The following is a 19,817-nucleotide window of genomic DNA, read 5'->3' as shown; positions in this document are numbered from 1 at the left end:
GAGGGCTGAGGGAGTGGAGGAGAGGAGATCATAAGCTGCTAGAGTGGAGTGAAGGGGATGTAACGAACAGTCATAAACCCAGAATGTCCATGACAGTGTCTACTTGTGAATAATGGCGACTGTATTAAATATTTCAAAGTGATGATGAGACAGTTTAAGATTACTTGTTTTGAAGTTAGGTAATAGCATTAAACAACATGTTTATTATAATGTGCATCTAGCAAGGTAGGTCTGGAGTAATTTAACACTGATAATATAATGAACATGCTTCAGATTCCCTTCAACAGATTTGCTCAGATCAGACCTTATCATCTCATCACCCTCTCTAGGCTCTGTAGTCCTTAGAAGTGTGTCTGAATGACAGCTTCTATCAAGAACATGAGTACATTTCTTGTGTACTGTCCCCAAGGCCTCCTACACAAACTCATTCTGGAGATTTCCACAGAGAACTTGCTTTAAAGAACTCCCGCCGTCTTTGTTTTTGTAAGTCGCTGGAACGGTGAAGTGGTTGTGGAAATGTCAGCTCCTCAGGCTCTTTCTTGTAGCCTTTTGGGAATAAGACTCTCTCTTAAGAGTACAGTATCTGGATTTCATTTAGACTGTCAGTCACAGCTGTGGATTCCTCCAAACCAGTTCCTGCAGTGTCCAGCTAAGGTCTGCACGCCACCTAACCTGGGCAAGTCTGTGAACCCTGGTTGTCAAGGCAGTTCCGGCTGTAATCCCAGGACAAATTCAAATAAATACTTGTCTCCTCCATCTTCCCCCTCAGCCTCACCTCAAGTCAAGAGCGTTTAGATTATTTGACCTAACAAGCATCTCTCATGTCAATGACTCACCTACAGATTTGTTTTTTTTTCCTCATACCCATATCTGATTCAGTCTCCACTTTCTCCACTAATTCCTCGAACAACACCAGACTCTCTGCGTCCCTTCTAGCCCCTCAAGCAGTGCGGCCTCCCCCTCTCCTCATTCCTCATGCTGACTTTGCTTGGGCACAGTATCCGACCTTTGCCCGCCTCTCCCTCTGAGCCCTCTAATGGTTTATTTTGTGTCAAACCAGGTTTCAGTTTGTCTCCAGGAGAACTGGCTGATCGAAGAGCCTTTTTTTCCTCCTTGTCGTTCAGGAATATTCACGGGAGTTTCTTCTGATCTGCGCTCTCTTACCTTAGTAGAATGAGCTCATGTATTTACATTCTGCCAGGGAGTGTTTGTCACTGCTTTCAAATAAAGAACAGGCCAAGATCGACTGCCTTTATGACACTTGAGGGACTGTCAGGAACATTCTGGGCCTGCTGGGCCAGCCAGTATTTACATTTTCATTTGCCAGCTGTCAGGGGTTGGCTCCCCTTGGTGGCCAACTGGTGGCTAGCTGTAGCTGATCAAGAGGCCCAAGGCTGTGGAAAGAGGCGCCAAGGGGCCCTTCCAGCATTGTACTTGCCCTCAATCCATGTTTGATGACCTGGGGTAGAGAAAGGATCCAGCAAATGTTGGCGGAAGCCTTGGTTGACAGTGAAGAACAACATCAGTGATTGACTATGTCAGTGTTGCTTGAAGATTATTAAGCAAGAGGTGAAGTCTGCTATCCAATCCAATAGGTGGCCAATCTTTATACCTCTTGCCATATGTTTGGCTTAATGCCAGATTGTCTATAGCAGTGGTTACCAACCCTAATTCTGAACTACCCCCCAATACTGCACCTTTTAGACGTCTCCCTAATCAAACACACTTAATTCAACTCATCAGAAGAAACTCAGAGGCAAGAAATAGATGTGTAAGATAAAAGTGACCTCAAAATGTGGAGTGTTGAAGGTACTTGAGGATCCAGGGTTGGGAAACACTGAGGCCAGTTGCATAAAATTAGCCTCTGTGTTATGGCTGTGTCTTTAGAACTAGTCAGACCAAATAGCAGTTAGCTAATGGGGTAATAAGTCTTATTTTTCAGATTCAAATGAGAAAATATGTTTTTATGTAACCAATAAAAAAAAATCTTAAAGAAGAAAATTAGCTGATTATAAAAAAATATTTTGTGCATCTGATCTCTGGTCTATTGTGTTAATTTATGAACATTTGCGACATTTAAAACATCAAATACACATTTTTATATTTGATATATATATATATATATATATATATATATATATATATATATATATATATATATTTATATATATATATATATATATATATATATAATTTTTTTTTTTTATTATTTTTTTTTTTTTTTTTTTTTTTTTTTATTTATTTATTTATTTATTTATTTATTTTTGTCTTCAACCTCAAAAACCAACCGACAAGCGAACAAATCATAGTTCTTGGTTTTAGGAATGAAATGCATGACAAGAGTGATATTTTTCAACAAGCCTCTTCTTAAAGATGTGTGAGGCGATTGGGTGTTGCCTCTCTGCTGCTGAGGGACAGGTCGAGCTTTAGGAATTAGCTAGTGAGTTTAAAAAAAAAATGGACCTAGTTTTTACATTCCTTCACTGTGTGCTGTCAGTAAGGTAATTTTCAAACCGTAATTGCCTAGTAATTCTTTTGTTCCACTTGGCTGTTGCTTGTGACTGTAAGGGAGTAGTGGATTCATGTTTCCCCTCAGGTGCTTGTTTGAAGGGGCATGAAGACTGCTATTAGAAAAGTCAGAAATCCATGGTGGAAAGAGTTGCCCTTGGGTGGCTAATTTTTGGATATCAGCTTGATATTTGAACTAATAATGCTGTGTATCCAGTCTTCAAAATTCCCAAGGTTCCTTTTGATTATCTTCACTTGTTTCCAATGAACCGTTGGTTCCTATTGTTATCCTAAAACTGAACACTTCCTCTTAAACTTTTTCTTGCAAATTATCTTTGAGCGTTTACTTAAATGTGTGCTATTAAACCTTGTAAAAACTAACTTATTGTTTTACTGTCTACAGTGCTCTTTATGTGGTTTATAACTCTTTTATTTTCTCGTAATGTCAGCACAGGCCACTTCACTAAATGTGAACTGTGTTTATTCTTCTTTGTGTATTTCTTTACTACTTCTTGAGAACAAAACACAGATTTGTACCTTATCTGCATGCCAGCACTCTTATTCATTCTGAGATTTGGAGCGGTCACTATAACTGGAGGGGGCATGTTTACATCAGTGCACCACTTGGCAAAAGATGGATGGGCCTAAGACGGAACCTTGGTGAACCTCTTCGTCAGTGAATGCCGCAGCCAGTTGTTCTCCATCTGTTGCAAGAAGGGGGATGCAGCGTTTTAGGAGTATTCCCCTCCCCCTGACATTTTATGTTGGCTAATTAGAATGGTTTGTAGGAGGTGAACATGCAGACACATCCAGCACTCCCTCCCACTTAATGTGTACCCCACACCCATACCCTTGTCCTGGCCAGTCAGCGGGAAGCGCAGCTGCCTGGCCCTTTGATTAGCCTTGCCTAAAACAGCCACTCTTGTTAATAATTGGATAAGATTGCTCAAGCCGTATAATTTAGATTTACTCTGCACCCTCCCTACTCTCTAACCACCTGATCTGTCTTCAGGTCTTCTGTTTGAGTCCCCTATTAGAAAAACGCAAGCTCTCATCCTATTATAGTGTCAGTGGAGTGTTTGTTAAAGGAGGTCAGCACACCAGGCAAATCCAGCAGCACTCTGTGCAGAATTGAGGATTAGTATCACCTTTGTACGTAACTTCCAAGCACGTTTTTTTATGACATGCAATGTGATGTTCTGTCATATTACAGTCTGCCCCGATGATTAATGTGATTGCATAGTATCATGACCGAGTTCACAAATGAATTCAGAGTGGAGACGCCATGCCAAGTAGCTCTGTTTAACACTGCTGCTGAACTGTTACATACAGCTTTTAAACAGACTTTAGCATTTTTGATACACAGTCTCGCAAGCAGTTGTTTTTATATTCATTAAGCACTTTAAGTATTTAGAGTAGTAGGAATACATTTCTTAAATTTTACTTTTTTGTATTGTTTGTAGTGGCATTGAAATGTTTTGTTCTGTTGCCAGAAAATCACAGGAGTGGAACACAGTTCCACCTTAGTTATATTAAGATACAACTGGCATGTTAACACATTATTCCTGCTGTTGTAGAGCATAAATAAATAAACATTTGGGTTGCTCGTCTGACGTGGCCTGCTGAAAAGCCATATCAATGCCAGATGACTATTGAGAATGGGAAGCCCCTGGCAGCATGTTAAAGTTGCATTTTTGGTAACAGTGTGCAGAAGTGCACAACAGTATATGTTCAATTACAGTTTGAAAGCAAAACAATTTTGTTTAAACCATTAAAGTACTTTTTTACAGATCATCATGATGTGCATCTCAGCAGTCAATTTCAAAATGTAAAAAAACTTAGCTTTTTATATTTGGAATAGTTACTCAAGTAACTAGGCTTGGTACTTTGACTCTTAACACACTACCCTTACTAATTAAATGTGTTTCTCTGTACTTTTTACAGCTCTGGCTGTTGCCCAAACAAGGCCTTTCTCCTTACTTTCCATATTGTATTAATTAGATTGCGAAGTATGCATGTCATTAAACTCTTTGTATCTTTCTTCATAATCTAATGTTTATCATCTCATCTTCAGTACCTTTTATGAACTCCTCCAGATTCCAGGCGCTTTGCTCAGCATGGGGATCTGTCAATAAGCCAGAAAGGGCAAGGTGAGACACCTCTGGACACACCTCCCTCTGGACTGAGTTCCACACGCCATCACTGTAAGGCCCCAGCTAACCCCTCCAAATGCCTCTTAAAAGGGCCACCATGAGCGGCCAACCCTCATGCCTCTGGAGCATTTAGCAGGGCTGTACTGATGGGTGCGCTGCGAACCCACTCGGTTTTCTGTTGTGACCTAGGTTCATCCTCACACTGTAGGCAGCGAGGCTCCATGGCCGTCTTCACCTAGCTGTCAGTGAGCTTTTCTTAATCCCAGCCGCTGTTCAAGCGTGCTCAACCTTTGGTGTATCTGACAACAAGCTTGTTCCAATCTCTTAACCCTGGCAGAGGTTCAGTCTTCTCTTTGCCACCGGATCTCCAGGAATGAGTCTTTGGCGGCACTTGTGATTGACAGGAGAGGAGCTTATATGTAATTTTGCAAAGCGCTTCCTCTGTTCGCTGCTCAATATGTTCAGGCTTGTTGGCAGCCCCCGCCATCCCCTAAACAAAAACATCTTGAAGTGCCTGACTTTGAGTGCCGTCACATAGCATATGAGAATCTGACCTCATTATATGGAGTAGGTGCAACATTCTCTGTTCTCTTCTTTGCTCTTCAGTTCTGCAAATAAATGACTCCTCTGCTGTAACTTTCAAATTCAGAGTTGTTGATTTATGTGTCGTTTTATGGCAACATTGGGGTCGAACTCATCACCAACCTCTGAGGGACTTACTTCCTTTTCTCGAAGTAAGGGAGCTGGAGAATTTGGACTCTAAACCGTATGACTCATTTAAAGGGGTTCCACTTTGAACTTTAAAGAATTTTATGATACGAGTAAAAATGTCCCCTCTGTAAACAGTTTGATTTGAGAAGCATGTCAGTTAAATGACTGTTTTCTGTCTCTTCTTACACAAAGACGCTCATTCGCTCCGTATGAGTTTCAGGCACAGTTTGGTTGACCCTCCACTTAAAAGTTTTATGGCTGGTATCTATGATAACCAACGATGGAAGGTTGCATTTGAATGTTCACAATTTGATAATCCGGAAATAACTTAAAATGCATGGAGGTCAATGGCGTGACACTCATATTTTTTAGTCGCATCTATTAATGTTTTGGAAATATGTTAAATGCTGTTCATACACACTTTACTGAATACTTTTTTATATGAAATTTTTATGGGGAGGAATGCTGATATCATAATGAAGAAAAAAATCTTAAGAAATCATTAAGTAGCTTGGCATAATCTTTTATTGTTATTTCTTAGAAAAAGAAATAATATTATTTAACTTATTAATATTTGCAAAAACTATTCGCCACATCAACGTCATGTGGTGTAACCAACATTCAGAAGAAAACAGGAATTATAAAGAGGACCTCTGCAAACCCTCATTACTGTGTCAAGGCCAACAAGTTTCTTAAAATTTCAGATAATTTGACATTTTTTTTGACAAGGCAAGGTTTGTTTAGAATGTGTAAAGTCATGTGGTGTAACTGTAAACACAATGATTTATGAATAAATGCATAATTGTAAAAAAAAAAAATACTGTTTACTTCAAAACAACATATAACACTTTTATTTATAAGAAATAATGTGCATATTCAAATGCGTTTTCTCACTTGGAATATGTTATCACTTTTTACTTGGTTGCACCACATGACATTTTTAGAGTCATCAGATTTAAACTCTTGTTAAAAAAAATAGCATAAGAGTTTTTCAAAAATAGAATGCAGAGTACATTTCTAAAAAACTTTGTACATGTATTAAAAAAAAATCCTTATCAACAGTCTTTGCTATTGACCCATGCATACGTTTGACTTATTTGTGACGTAAAATGTTTCTTGTCTTGTCTAAATTTTGACTCTATGTATTCCCTAAGCTATTCTTTGTCAAACCAGACCACCCCTGCTTTGTGTGCAGATATGCGCGTTTGTTGTCCTGTGTTGGTTTTTTGTTGGTTTTTGGTTGCTTGGGGGGCGGGTGGGCTGTGCACTTTTGAGATTCAGCAGGAATTCTTTGGGGATCACTTTTGTTTCAAATTTCACTCCAGCTTCCCTCTAGAAAGAAGGAGGTGGGCAACGAGAGGATACCTCCAGTGCCAAAACAATGTGATACTTGAGTCTGCGCACCTCTCCGTGTTTCTGACCATTTCTCTATCTCTCTTTTTCAGAATAATGCCGATCAGGAGGCGTTTCAGGTAGGAGGGGGTTTGTCCGCTCTGGAACAGATCCTGCAGGTTGTCACCGCGGCCTCCAGTCCCACTGCAGTCCCACGTATTCCTCACAAGTGAGTACCAACATAAACGTACAGGCTGCACCTTCACATGATAGCACTTTTTTTTTCTCCCAATAGTTTTAGTCATTGAGATGAATGCCATAGAAATAAGTTATATGAAATCACAGTATAAGAAGGTTTGTTTGTTTTTTGTTTTTTTGGTAATTTTAAGGCGTCATCACAGCTCTGACTTGTTAAATAGTTTTTGTTAAATTCTTTCGTGAACTGTCCATTTTTTTTCATGCTTACAAAATATTTTGTCGTTTTTCTGATCATGATTTGTGGCCTCCTTCCAATCCCACAAAGTGACTCCGGCTCAGCTGTGAAGTCATTTCCCTTCTTTCCAGCGCTCTGCGTCACAATACATTTATAATGAATAAGAATGTTCCTTGTTTGGAAAATAAAAAAGCATTGCTTTTGAATCATCCATTTTGCAGTCTTTCCTTGGCCCCTCGCTGGTACACAGAAAGCACATTTGTCCGATCCGTCACTTGGAAATGGGAGTCGGGTTTGAATAGTGGGTCTGGAACTAGTGGCGTTGGCCAGTAGATAACCTCAGAGAGCGTCTATTTTCACTAGAGAGAGCTCCTAATGGACTTCAATAGCCTCTTTGCCTTCCTCATTAGCATTTGCTGTTTTCCAAATCTCCCTTAATGGAGAAACGCTTCTTATATTTATAATGCTTTTACAGGCCATCTAGTGTTTATTGATTTTTCTCTCTCATACTCTCATTCTCTGCGCCTCCTTGTCGTTCAGTCATTAATTCCAGAAAATTTGAAGTGGGCTTTAATATTATAATGAATTTTTATGAACTTCAGTTTTTGAAGAGGTTGAAACTGCATTGCATTTGACTATAGGATTAATACACCCAAAAACTGAAAATTCAGTCATTATTTACGTTCTAATGTCATTGCAAACCCAAATTTCTTTCTTATTGAATGGGGACTGGAGCTTAAAAAACAAAAATGACACAAAAGCATCAGACAAGTATATAATATGACTCTTGCACTATATTCCAAGTAATCTAAAGGCGTACAATAACTTTTCATGAAGAACAGATGCCAATTTATAGAATTACTTAAATTTAGGTCATTAAAAATAAAGAGTTGTTTGTTTGAGGTGGATCTTTTGAATGAATCCGTTGATTCGGTTCATAAAACCTGAAAAATGTGTTCACTAATCATCCATTTCTCAAATTGGCTCATTGGAGGGGGACATTTTTAGTGAATTAGGATTTACATTTTGGTCTGATCCTCACATAAAGTTATCATATTTCAAAATACTTAGAATAGAAAGCATATTGACTATTTTTATGATTCTTTTGCGTCCTTTTTGATGTTTGAAAGCTCTAGTCCCCAATGAAAAGACTGAGAAACATGTTTTTAAAAATGTCTTCTTTTGCGTTCCATGGAAGAAAGTAACGTATATGGGTTTGGAAAAACATGAGGGTGAATAAAAAAAGTTTTTTTTTGTGTGTGTGAACTGTTACTTTAACCTGTGTGCGTGCGTGTGTGTGCGTGTGTGTGTGTGTGTGTGTGTGTGTGTGTGTGTGTTTGTGGCATGTTGGGTCAGGCTTTGCAAACACATTTACCGCTATCCTCCTCTCTTGTTTTGAAAGATCCACTTGACACGCTCAGGAGGAGGTAAAGATCTCTGAGGCATTTCTGTCATTCTCCCACGTCCTGTCCAATCAAACGCTGAAGTGGTCCTTCTCGGTGAATAAGAGTAGCCTCACTTTCATGACAGAGGTTCAGCCCTGTCTTGACTTGTTGAAAAGTCTCTCAAGGACAATAGTTATCCTTAGATCCAAATGATCAGTAAATAAGTGTTTGACTCTCTAATGTCTCATGCTCTGTCAGTGCAACCTAATGCTTTTATATGCAAAATAATTTTCATATTCAGCTGTACACCAGTAGGGCTGGGCAACATGGATATAATTTGAATCTGTCTTGATAGGTTTCTAAATATCATCTTGATATTTATGTATTTGCTTTATGTAATTATTGCTTAATGTATATTTGTCAGTTATCTCTTATCCCCCTTTTTTAACCAAACGTTAAAGTAATCAATGCATTTTTCCTGCAGTTTTTCACAAAGTAAACACAAGGAGTATTTAAAGCGGTTATGAACTGAGAAACCAAAATTCCCTTGATCTTTTGACATGTAAGAATCTTTTGCCACTTTATGAAGTAATACTGTAAATAACGAGAGGCAAACGCAGGTTTTTTTTTTTTTTTTTAAATCTAAATCACATTACAAACAATCATTTTTTTGCTACTTTCTTTTGATGTCCTAAATTATGTTTCTCCTTCTTTAATCACCCTATCTTTACCTTTATCACTGTCTGTGTGTCCTAAGGCCATACGGTGCGGAACCTGTGATAACCTTTAAGCGGTCAGATTATTCCTACATGTTTCCACCAGCTTCTCAAAGACGTGAGTGGAGCTCCAGGTGGCTGTAAACCCGAACTTGCCCCAGAGTTGATAGCGCTGCCTGGCCGGTCGCTCTGGGATGGGGGAAAATGTCCAAAAATCTTCCACATCATTGTTAGCAAGTTCTGGGAAATTTCATGAACGAAGAACCGCAAAAATGCTCTTAAATACCAGACTACTGCAGTTTTGCAAGTAATTGATTCAATTTCCACTAAAATTGCAAGCTTAGACAATTCGCTGGAAGACAATCTGTCTCCATGAATTCTTGTCAGCAGTGACTTTTGCTATGGCACCAGGTGTCTGTGAAGGGCACGGCTCAAGCAAATACGTGCTAATCGTTCCCCCTCATCTGCACGCTATAATGGTTGGCTCAGACGCTAACCCTTACAGCAGCGCTAGTTTATCTATTTACTGTAATGCTGCGTATCGATCGCCTCCTTTCAGATAAGCTGAGTGATTTACAAAAAAGAACAACTACGGAGATGCCGCTGTAATATTACCCCCATGGGAGAAGGATTCCATCTTGTTAGCATTACATTAATGGGCTAATTCCACAGTGAGGCTCCGTTAATGTCCCTGTGCAACCCTGTGGCTTGGAGCTGAGTGTTTTGGAGGGAATCGACAGCTAAGAAGGAAATGGGGTCGGATGTCTGGAGCAGGAAGGCCATTTTGTTTGCATGAGTAAACCAAGGATAGTGAGCCGGCCCAGGAAACACATGCAACAAACTGAATGTTAACCCGCTCACTAACTTTTAAATATTATGAGATTTTGACGTAAAAGGGTTTATTAAATCAACCCTCAATGCACACCTTGGCAATAGAATCACCATTTACTCAGCAGACTAATGGATATAGATATATATATATATACACAAATATGTAAAGGCAAGTGAAATATCTGTGTTAAACTTATAGTTAACTTAATTCAAACACTGACGAGTGGAATCTAGCAATTTATTAGCCAGTGGATAATGATAGACATTATTTGGCCACGTAGCATGAAAATTTAGGGTGCTTTCACACTTGGTTCGATTGCTTGGTCCGAACCCGATTTTGATTGCTCCCTCTACCCCTGCCCCCACTGGTTTGTGTGCATACTGTGTTTGTTTTTTGTTTTTATTTGGTTTCTTACAATGGTACATTTGCATCTTCAGAGTGGCAGCTGTTTACCCCTGTTACTTGGTAACAACTAGAAGACGGGAAAATGAATTTTTGTACTTCAGATTTTGAAAATGTTTATTAATTTTAGAAATGCACCGATTGCAGTTTTCTTGGCCAATTCCAATTTCCATTTTTTTGTTAGTGTGATCTGCCGATACCGATTTTTGCCGATTTCGTTTTTTTTTTTCTAAGAACTATAATTGACAGCCTATACAAAGAAAAATCTACTTTTCTTCAATGCAAAGTTTTATTTTCATAAAAAAAACACAAGTAAAAAGTCAGTAATAAAATAAGAACAAATAAAAAAATTGCAAACAACAGCACAAATAAATGCAATAGAATAAAGAGCTATGAAACTAAGTTTTTCAGGTTAAGTAAGTTTTTATTCAGTTAATAAATACTACGAAATTAAAGTAATCAAATGTAAATTTTTATCAAATGTAATTTCTGTAGTCTTCATTATAAAAATTAATTACAAATTAATGCTTACCAATAAAGTTATAAAACGTAATCAGTCGGGCAGAAAGTGATTTTCTTTGTCTTTTGTTCGATTAACATGACAAACAGCAGCAGGAATATTGGACTGCGGTCCCTTTAAGAGTTTATCCTTGAACCCCTATACTACTTTTACACAACATGCGTTCTCTTTCTCAAATATTTAATGTTCCAAAACTGACTGTGTTTAACTGCATACTCACCAAGACGGGCATTTTGACATAATTTTGTATGTATTTGAACGTTTTAGCGCAGTTAGCCACTCATTTTGGTATTTGTGGCTCACAAGCTGTTTGAGACTGAGCACGGCTTGTGCGCTTCACTTATATAGATCAGTGGTGTAAGTGAGCTTTTGGTGTAAGCGCAAAACCTGTGGGAATGACTAAAATAATGCGCAGTACAAGCACTATTTAACTGTAGTGAATGAAACCTGTGAGAGAGAAGAGAGCGAGAATGCGCGGTTGACATTATTGCCTGTGCCGCTGATAACAAAACGGATCAGCTCGAAATCAGAAAGAAATAAGACTGATCGGCCAGTCACCAATCCGGGCCGATCATGAGAAAAATCAGCCAATTCCGATCCCTAGCCGATCAATCAGTGCATCTTTAACTAATTTCCAAAGCAACAACAAAGAACGGCACATGCGTCTGTTTGACGAGACTGTAATGCAAATGTTCAAAAAGAATGCAGGAGATATAAATTCTCTCTGCTGCAGTGGCTCAGTCATGCTTATGAGGAAAGCGAGTTAGTTACACATAAATACACAGTTTGACTAATTCATACGGCATTAAAAGCAGCTCACCTCTATTACTTACTAGTGGCTCATCCTGTGATTTAGTATGATTGCGTTCACATCAGAAGTGAACTGTGCCAGAGTTCGCATGAACCGGACCCCAGACCACCCTTCGTAGTTCAGAAAACAGTGTTCACATTATCCAAATGAACTGAACTCTGATGTCAAACAAACACGGGTGCGCACCAAAAGTGCTAGTGTGAAAGCACCTTTAGTCGCATTGTAGAGGGTTATAATGGTCAGTGCATTTGTATTTGATTTATGTTGCAATTGTCAAATGCTTGTTTGTAAAGTGTTTATTTATTAATTTACTGTTGTATTTGTCACTTATCTCAGTTTAACATTGAGGAAACATTTATGTTCAAGACTGAGAAGTGGATTTGAGATTTGGGTCACAGTTTTAAGGATTTATCTTTTGATGTGTGAATTTGTTAGGAAGCATCATGTTTTTAGGGATCAGACTGATCTATGATATCATTGCAAACATTGTACAGTCAAACCAAAATTTATTACCTTCAACATTTCATACATTATCACAGTTATTCACTATAGTTTAGAAAATGGTAATAAAATATGAGAAGAACTCAGTTAAACTGTGTCAGAACAAATTCATCTTGATAATGTCAGATAACACTTTAGCAAAACATGGTCATGTCAGAGTGTCTGAATAATTTTTTGGGTATAAGATCTCAAAGTTTACTTTAATTTGCTATCCTCACTTACATAAATGAACTATAGTGTCCTGCACCCACTAGTAAAACAAATCTAAAAAAATTATATCTGGTGTCTGAATGATTTTTGGTTTGATTGTATTTAGTGACATGTCAACCTTTAAATTAGTAGAAGATTATGTATTACTCACAAAACGTATAGGGAGACCAATCTCAAAACTACTATTCTCAGTTGCTGCTATAGCTAGTTGAATGCTCTGTGTTAGTATATGGCATTTTGCTGCCACAGTGTCTCCTGTGTCTAGATTACAAGCAAAAATGAATTGCATTCAGCATTAAGACTCAAACTTCTACTCTTCTAAAACAATGTTTGTCTGGGACCAGGTGGTCAGGGTCATTGTTAGTAATACTTTTTGCTTACACTCAGACTGCATGAAGCTTTCAATCCATTCAGGAAAAGACAAGTCCTATTGTCTCCCAGTAGGGGTCACTGCTGAGAAGGAGAGATGGAAGTCAATGCTGTAAGGTGGGCACTGGACCAGACTGCTGTCAGCACACAGACCCCTCTCTTACAGAATAGAGCTTAATCCAGTCACACTCATCCCTATAGCCTCACACACACTCACAAGTCCACAGGTCACTCCTAAAAGGTCACAAATGACTTTTAGTAAAACTACTCCTGGACAGCAACAGGAAATCACAGAGGTCTTGCACACTTCAGTGAAATTTCGGAGCACTTGCGACTGCTAAGCTGATTGCCCGACTCTGTTTGACTCTGGCTGTCTCGCTTTTCTAAGTGGAAGTGCACGCATTGACGCGCCACTGCCTGTCACCTCAACCTTCATGTCACATGATGACTAAATGTGCCCAGTGAAAGCTTCTCACAAGCTCTCTCCAAGTGGTATCATTTCAGGATGCCATTATGTGGCATGTCTATCTGCGCGCATGTGTGTGCGCGCCGTGTGGTGCGTGACAGCTCGCCGGGACTTTTGCCCCAGCTTATGGCCAGCCTTTTGTGGAACAGCATGCGGAATAGATGTCTTGGAATCATTCAGGATATCAGAAAAGATCAACGGCAGAATCAAATTAAATGTCATTTGGATTGCAATGAAAGGGAGGATTGTTTAACAGGTGCTTGGAAAACGTATTTGCTCGTCACCTTTTTCATCAGCTTCAGATCCCTTTTCTGTCCCTCAGAGGTATTTTTTTAACCACTTCCCATTGAAAAGCAGGTATAGATGTTAGACTGGCAGTCAAAGACTTACTTTAACTTTACACCAGGAGTGTGTAGTTCTGCTCCTGGAGTTTAGCTGTAGCCCTAATTAAACACACACTTGAATTAGCTAATCAAGGGCTTTAGGAATGCTAAAAACTTACAGGCAGATGTGCTGGAACTAAATTCAAGTGGCCCTCTAGAAGCAGGATTGGACATTCCTGCCTTACACATTTCTCAATTGGTAGAGTATGGCACAAGCATAATAGATAAAACATGCTTCTTGAATGCGCTGTCAGTCACTTTGAATAAAAGCTTGAAATGCAAATATAGGGATCGTGATGACAGATTTGGAAACATGAACTACAAGCCCAAGTAAACCTATTTTCCTGCTTGATAGCCAATTTACATGGATGACACTCAGAGACCTTTACGAATGACTCCATTTGTGTCAGCGTCCATTTCCAGGTTTGTCTGTGCAGTGCTTCAAAATGTAGACCATGATGGCTTCACCTTCTTAAAGAATGTTCACTTTGACGAGATCACGCCAATGTTTCTTGAAGAGAAACATCAACTTTAGCCCAGACAGACAGTCTAGGGGTGATCTCCCCCTCATCTTGAATTCTTCTTAGCCATCTGGTTCCCCGTCTCTGAGCTAGCCTATGGATTTTAGAATGGGTTAAATGGTCTTAATTCAGTTCCAGAGGTCAGTCCAATGACCCATCCAGGCAAGAGGCCACCCAAGCTGAGGAGCAACCCACAGGGGGTGAAATGAATGGGGCTAGAGAAAGCCAAGGTGTAGTGGACAGAGCCCTGTGGCACACCTTAAGCAACTCCTCACCGCTTGTGTTCATGGACTAATTGAAGGGACAGATTTTCGTGGTTAGCTGAGGTTAAGCCAGTTTGAGTAGATGATGAGATCACGGCACTTATTATCTGCAGCTCTCTAGCTGTTATCTCTTGCCATCTAGTCTACTCTACCAAGTCTCTACAAGTCTTAACTTACTTTTTTCGATGGCCCTTCTTTTCCTTTCCTGTGCAGTACAGCACTATAGAGACCATCTCCACAGGCTAGCCTGGCAACTTAATCCTATGTCTACAAGATAATGCTTCATTATGGGCAGATTAACAATATGGCTGTTGTTTGTAGACCTGGCTATGATCTGGCGGCCTGTGGCAGACCTCACATCACACAGCCTGCCGTTGTCAAAACGTAATTTGCGACAAGAGAATCTCAGGTCCACTCAGGTAGAGGAATGCCGCATGCTCACGACCTGGCACATGTGGGTCAGTGTTACATACTCCTCGAGTAACCTGAGACGAACTACAATGGCACTTCACCAAATTGCTCCTCAAAATCTTTGACGTAGGCTGTCATCGTCAAGGGGAGAGACAGGCAGAGACCGTGCACGGCGGGCCGGTGTTGGATGTCATGCTAATCATTGTCAATTAGAGGAGAGCGAGCTGGAAAAGCACCCTGGTTTATGGCTAGCAGTGGGCTAGGGTGTAAGGATATCATTTCAAGCAGGACAGTGACAGCTTCTAAGTATCCAATGGGTTTCAAGATGATGGATGGCCTGAAAAAACTTCCCATAACTCAGGCAGTAGCAGCACAGGGTGTTGAACGCAGTCAATATAGCAGGTAGATGAAGTGAAGTGAAGTGAGCTATGTGTAAGCTGACAAAGCTCATATAAAAAAAAAAAAAAAAAGAAAATGAGCCCTAACCAAAACACTGCAACTGCTGTTTGATTTCACGCTCAGTTTATTGTCAAAATCTGCAGAAATTCTTAGTCATGTCTGTACTTGTGTAAAACTCAGATATTTAATGTGACAAACATCCAACAAATAAACCAGAACTGGCCACAACTAACCACAGCTACTTGTTTGATATCTCACCCAGGTAACTTTTAAAAGTGACAGAATATAATATAACTTAATGCTATCAAAAGCATCTGAAATTAAACTCTCTAGATGTGGTTGTTTGATCTCTCAGTTAATAGTCAACAGAAGCAAAACAGTTTAGTAATGTAAAAAATTGTTTAGACATGGTTTAGTTGTGTTTTTGTCACATTTGATGATAAACGCAGATATCAGACAAGTAGCTATGGTTAGCGCTCATTTATGGTCAGATATACATCACATTACCTGAAATAGTTGTTGGTGTTGTTGTTGTTGTTGTTTTTTCATCATACTGCACAAGTCAAGATGTTAAAAATAATTTGATTTCTTTCATTTTTTAATAAATTAGACGTTGCGGTAACATTTGCCACTTTTGACAAATAACTGCAAGAGAAACAAACATTGCTAATGCTGTTAATTAATTGTCATACTGTATGTTTTAGAAACATTTTCCATACTAGACTTTTTTTGTCGCTTTTGACAGAGATATCGAGCAAGTAGCTACAGTTAGCTCTCATTTATTACCAGAAATCCATCACATTAACCAAAATGTTTTCTTTTTTTTCATAATACTGCTTAGTTATTTAGCAAATAATTTTGTGCATTTTTGGACAAATTAGAAAACTCTGAGAGTTAGCAAAAAAAAAAAGTTTTCATACTTAACAAGCTTAAATGTTTTTGTCACTTTTGGCAACTAGCAGAGCTGACAAACAAATAGTTAAGTCTAATTATCTGATAAAGCGCTACAAGAGTTAATGTGATATTCCATCACTACTGATGAATAACTAAGTGACATCTCATTCGGTTGCTGGGCTTAGCATTCATTCTTTGTGACAAACTCAGTTTCTGGCGCTTCATTTGTAAGTGCATTTTACAATTAACTGAAGCTAGGTAGAGCAACTTGTTTGGTATCTTCATAGCTTAGCGTCCTAACCCTATGTAGCATTTTCCTGACATTCTGCTGCTTCTTTTTTTATCCAAATGCTCTTATTTGTTTCATACTGAGGGTTCGGTGCAAGCACTGGGGGTTGGTGTTGAGATTTGGCTAGTCGACAGCTGTTTTACACTTTAATAAGATTAGTGTAAAGAAATTAGTCGTGTGCTCTATAATCTGCCGCTTAACCATGTGAGCCACCTGGGGCTGCCCCACCCCCACTCCTCACATTCCTCCCCACGCATCAGATAGCCTCGGTCGTACCTTCAAAACCCCGTGAACGGGCTCCTAGATCAGGTTAACTGTGAATCTTTTATGAGCTCATGCAAAAGTCTGTAGCTCATTAACGCATAAGTAATCTACGTTTGGTACGTTTTAAGAATAGTTTTACATGCATAAATTGGCTGTTTATTTCAAATATTATAAAAATACACATTTGTAATGATCAATTTGTTGTATTGCACTTGATATAAATTTTATGATTTGGTAGTTTTAGCACAATTTCTGTTACCCCTTAATGTGTCGTACTACAATAATGTGATAATCTTGTGCTTAAGTCCTCAATCCGCTGTTTATATTTGAGAAGCCAAAGTGAACCTTGACACTGAGGCCTGTCATTCAATCCTTGCCTGGACATTTGACACTTATCCTTTAAAAACTTGCCTAGAATCAATATGGATACCTCAAATTTCATGACAAACACAGATGAGACATAATTTCCTAACATAGTCCATCTTTAAAAAGTAAAGAGTGCAGCCAAAACCTGCTCGCCCCAACAGTCGCGTTGAGAATGTTTGAGCATTTGTTGGAAAGAATAAAAAAAAAGCTGTTCAAAGTTACACAATTGAAGTTGTGGTGGAAAATCAGTGTGGCTGAGGCAGTCCTGGTCTGCTGCCCAGAGTGCACAGGTTGGAGGGGATCTCACGTTTCCCTTCCCTGACTGAACAGAGCCTGGTGTATCACTCCACTCACCCATGACCATCCGTCCTTCCTTTCCTCCTCCTTTCGCCCCAAGCTCCGTTACACTCCTCGGTATCATTCTATCAATACAAAGGAAACACATCAGTGTTTACACTTTGGTGAATCAATGTTCCGCTGGCCGTCAAGCAGTTTTCAAACGTTGCGTATTAATTGAACAAGACCTCTTTCCACACTCTTGTCAACCGTGTTTATCGTCCGCTCGAACGAGGTGAAAACTTGTCGATTAATAATGGTGCACATAAAAAAGGCTACACAGGATTTTTATAATGGGTCACGATCAAGCGGCTTTGAAAGTGCAAAGCTACGAGGCGTGCGGGGAATACTTGGATCCTTTCCCAGCACACCAGGCACAATGTTTTCCCTGCGGTCTCATACTGCATGTCTGACGCTTTTACACCGCTATGTCAATACTCGGACCGCTATCTCCCTGATCAGCCCGCCAGTGGGTAAAATATACACTGGTGTTTTTGTCAGCCGGGTGGAAGTTATTGACAGGCCGAGGCCTTCGAGGCCCGCGCTATTTTTATTACGAGTGCCAATACGGTTTGGCTGAAAATGCCGAACAGATGGTGAAGGTTGCGGTGGATATCAAAATGTTTACGGCTGGAAGTAAACATGGCCTGGTTTGAAAAAGAAAAGTCAGATTCCATTTGTCTGTACGGCAGATAGGGCCCCGCCACTCTGCTTTGGGATAAAATATACAGTTGTCAGAAAATATTAACTAATGAAAGGGTGGTTGGGAAGAGGGATGGAATGGGGGTCTGGAGTGGTCTGGTCAGTTATCAGCTACATTAATCTCCTTCGGGCTGGTGTGGAACAGACAAAATACAGAGGCCTGACTGACTGACAGTGGCTTGCTGGCCTGAAGGCGCTGACGGCTAGACTCTTATCTGAGCCATGAGAAAATGAGTTGGAGAAAGAGATGGTGGAAACGCGAAAGCAAGGCAGATGTTCGGTATCCAGTTCTTCTCCATTTCATCTAATTGAGTGGGTTGTAAGATCCCTTGCAATAAAGAGCTGTGGCAGTACTACAGTGCAGTGAAAATGCCGTAGTGTCGTATTCTATGGGGTTGTTTAAGAGTTGTTAAAAAAATTTTTGAAAATTTTTTTTTTTCTCACGAAGGCTGCATTTTTATTTGACTAAAAATACAGTAAAAACTGTAATATTTTTAAATGTTAGTAAAAAAAATTATATTTGAATATATTTTAAAATGTAATTTATTCCTGTTATTAAAGCTGAATTTTCAGCATCATTACTCTAGTATTCAGTGTCACATGATCCTTCAGAAATCATTCTAATATGCTGATTTGGTGCACAAGAAACATTTATTATTATTTCCAATGTTAAAAACAGTTATTGCTGCCTAATATGTTTATGGAAATTGTGATACATTTTTTCAGGTTTCTTCAATGAATACAAAGTTCAAAAGACTTCACTGTCACTTTTGATCAATTTAATCATTCGCTGCTGAATAAAAGTATAGACTGGTTTAAAAATAAACAAATACAATTCCTGTGTGTGTGTGTGTGTGTGTGTGTGTATAGGTCTTCATGCAAGGTCCCTCACAAGCAGATCATAATATTTGAAGCATCATATTTCCATGGCAACAGAGTTTTTTGTTCTGTTTTGCTTTATTTTGTTTCCTGTTTGGGTGTGTGTTTTGTTTTGCTTTGCGTTAAAGTAAGATACCTTTACTGTGGTGGTACTATGGTATTACCATCATGGTTGTGTCGAAATAAAAATGGTATTACCATAACCATGTTAAAAATCATAGTAATACCATGGTCATTCTTTTTTGTGAGCGACTGAGCCCTCATCAGGGCACCTCTCATGTTTTCTCTTCAGCATTGCGTAAGGAGCTGTTATTGAGAGAAACTCCCTTGAGCGTAATATTCCAAGTGTTGTCATGCTTCTTGGATTGCATGTGATGTTCACACTCCGAGCCTTAAGTGTCAATTTCCTCAGATAACCTTACTGTATTACGGCAGAGAACCCGGCTCATCTGATTGGCGATCTTTTACACTGCGAGTCGGAGTAATCCTGAAATGTTTATATGGGACCTGCTTTGTATTCTGATCATTTGGATGGAAAACTCAAAACGGGAGAAGCAGTAGGCTTTTGAAAACTAATCCCCCCTCTCTCTCTTTCTCTTAGGTCCCTCTGCACTGCAGTGAACACGTATTACCTGTCCTGCATACACTGCCACAACAACTGTTCCTATGTTCTCTACAGCAACAAAATTACCTTTCTCATGGACCTTCTCCTCCATCAGTTAACAGTGAGTATTAGCGGCTCAAGCTTACTTGAGTTTGCC

The 19,817-nt window shown here is 39.3% G+C and overlaps 1 protein-coding gene across 1 annotated transcript in view; it reads left to right on the top strand.

Annotated features, from left to right (window-relative positions):
- The window catches only part of LOC109108875 (S phase cyclin A-associated protein in the endoplasmic reticulum-like), a 98,933-nt gene that overhangs the window by 48,302 nt on the left and 30,814 nt on the right, over positions 1-19,817 (top strand). Inside the window, exons 23-24 of the mRNA XM_042715923.1 lie at positions 6,818-6,933; positions 19,658-19,781. Of these exons, the coding sequence (XP_042571857.1) occupies positions 6,818-6,933; positions 19,658-19,781 (240 nt within the window). The remainder of the gene's footprint in view (positions 1-6,817; positions 6,934-19,657; positions 19,782-19,817) is intronic.

The sequence above is a fragment of the Cyprinus carpio genome, chromosome A25, assembly GCF_018340385.1.
Source record: "Cyprinus carpio isolate SPL01 chromosome A25, ASM1834038v1, whole genome shotgun sequence".
Classification (NCBI taxonomy): Eukaryota; Metazoa; Chordata; class Actinopteri; order Cypriniformes; family Cyprinidae; genus Cyprinus; species Cyprinus carpio.
Note: the sequence above shows the minus strand (reverse complement) of the source record. Positions and strands in the feature narration are given on the sequence as shown.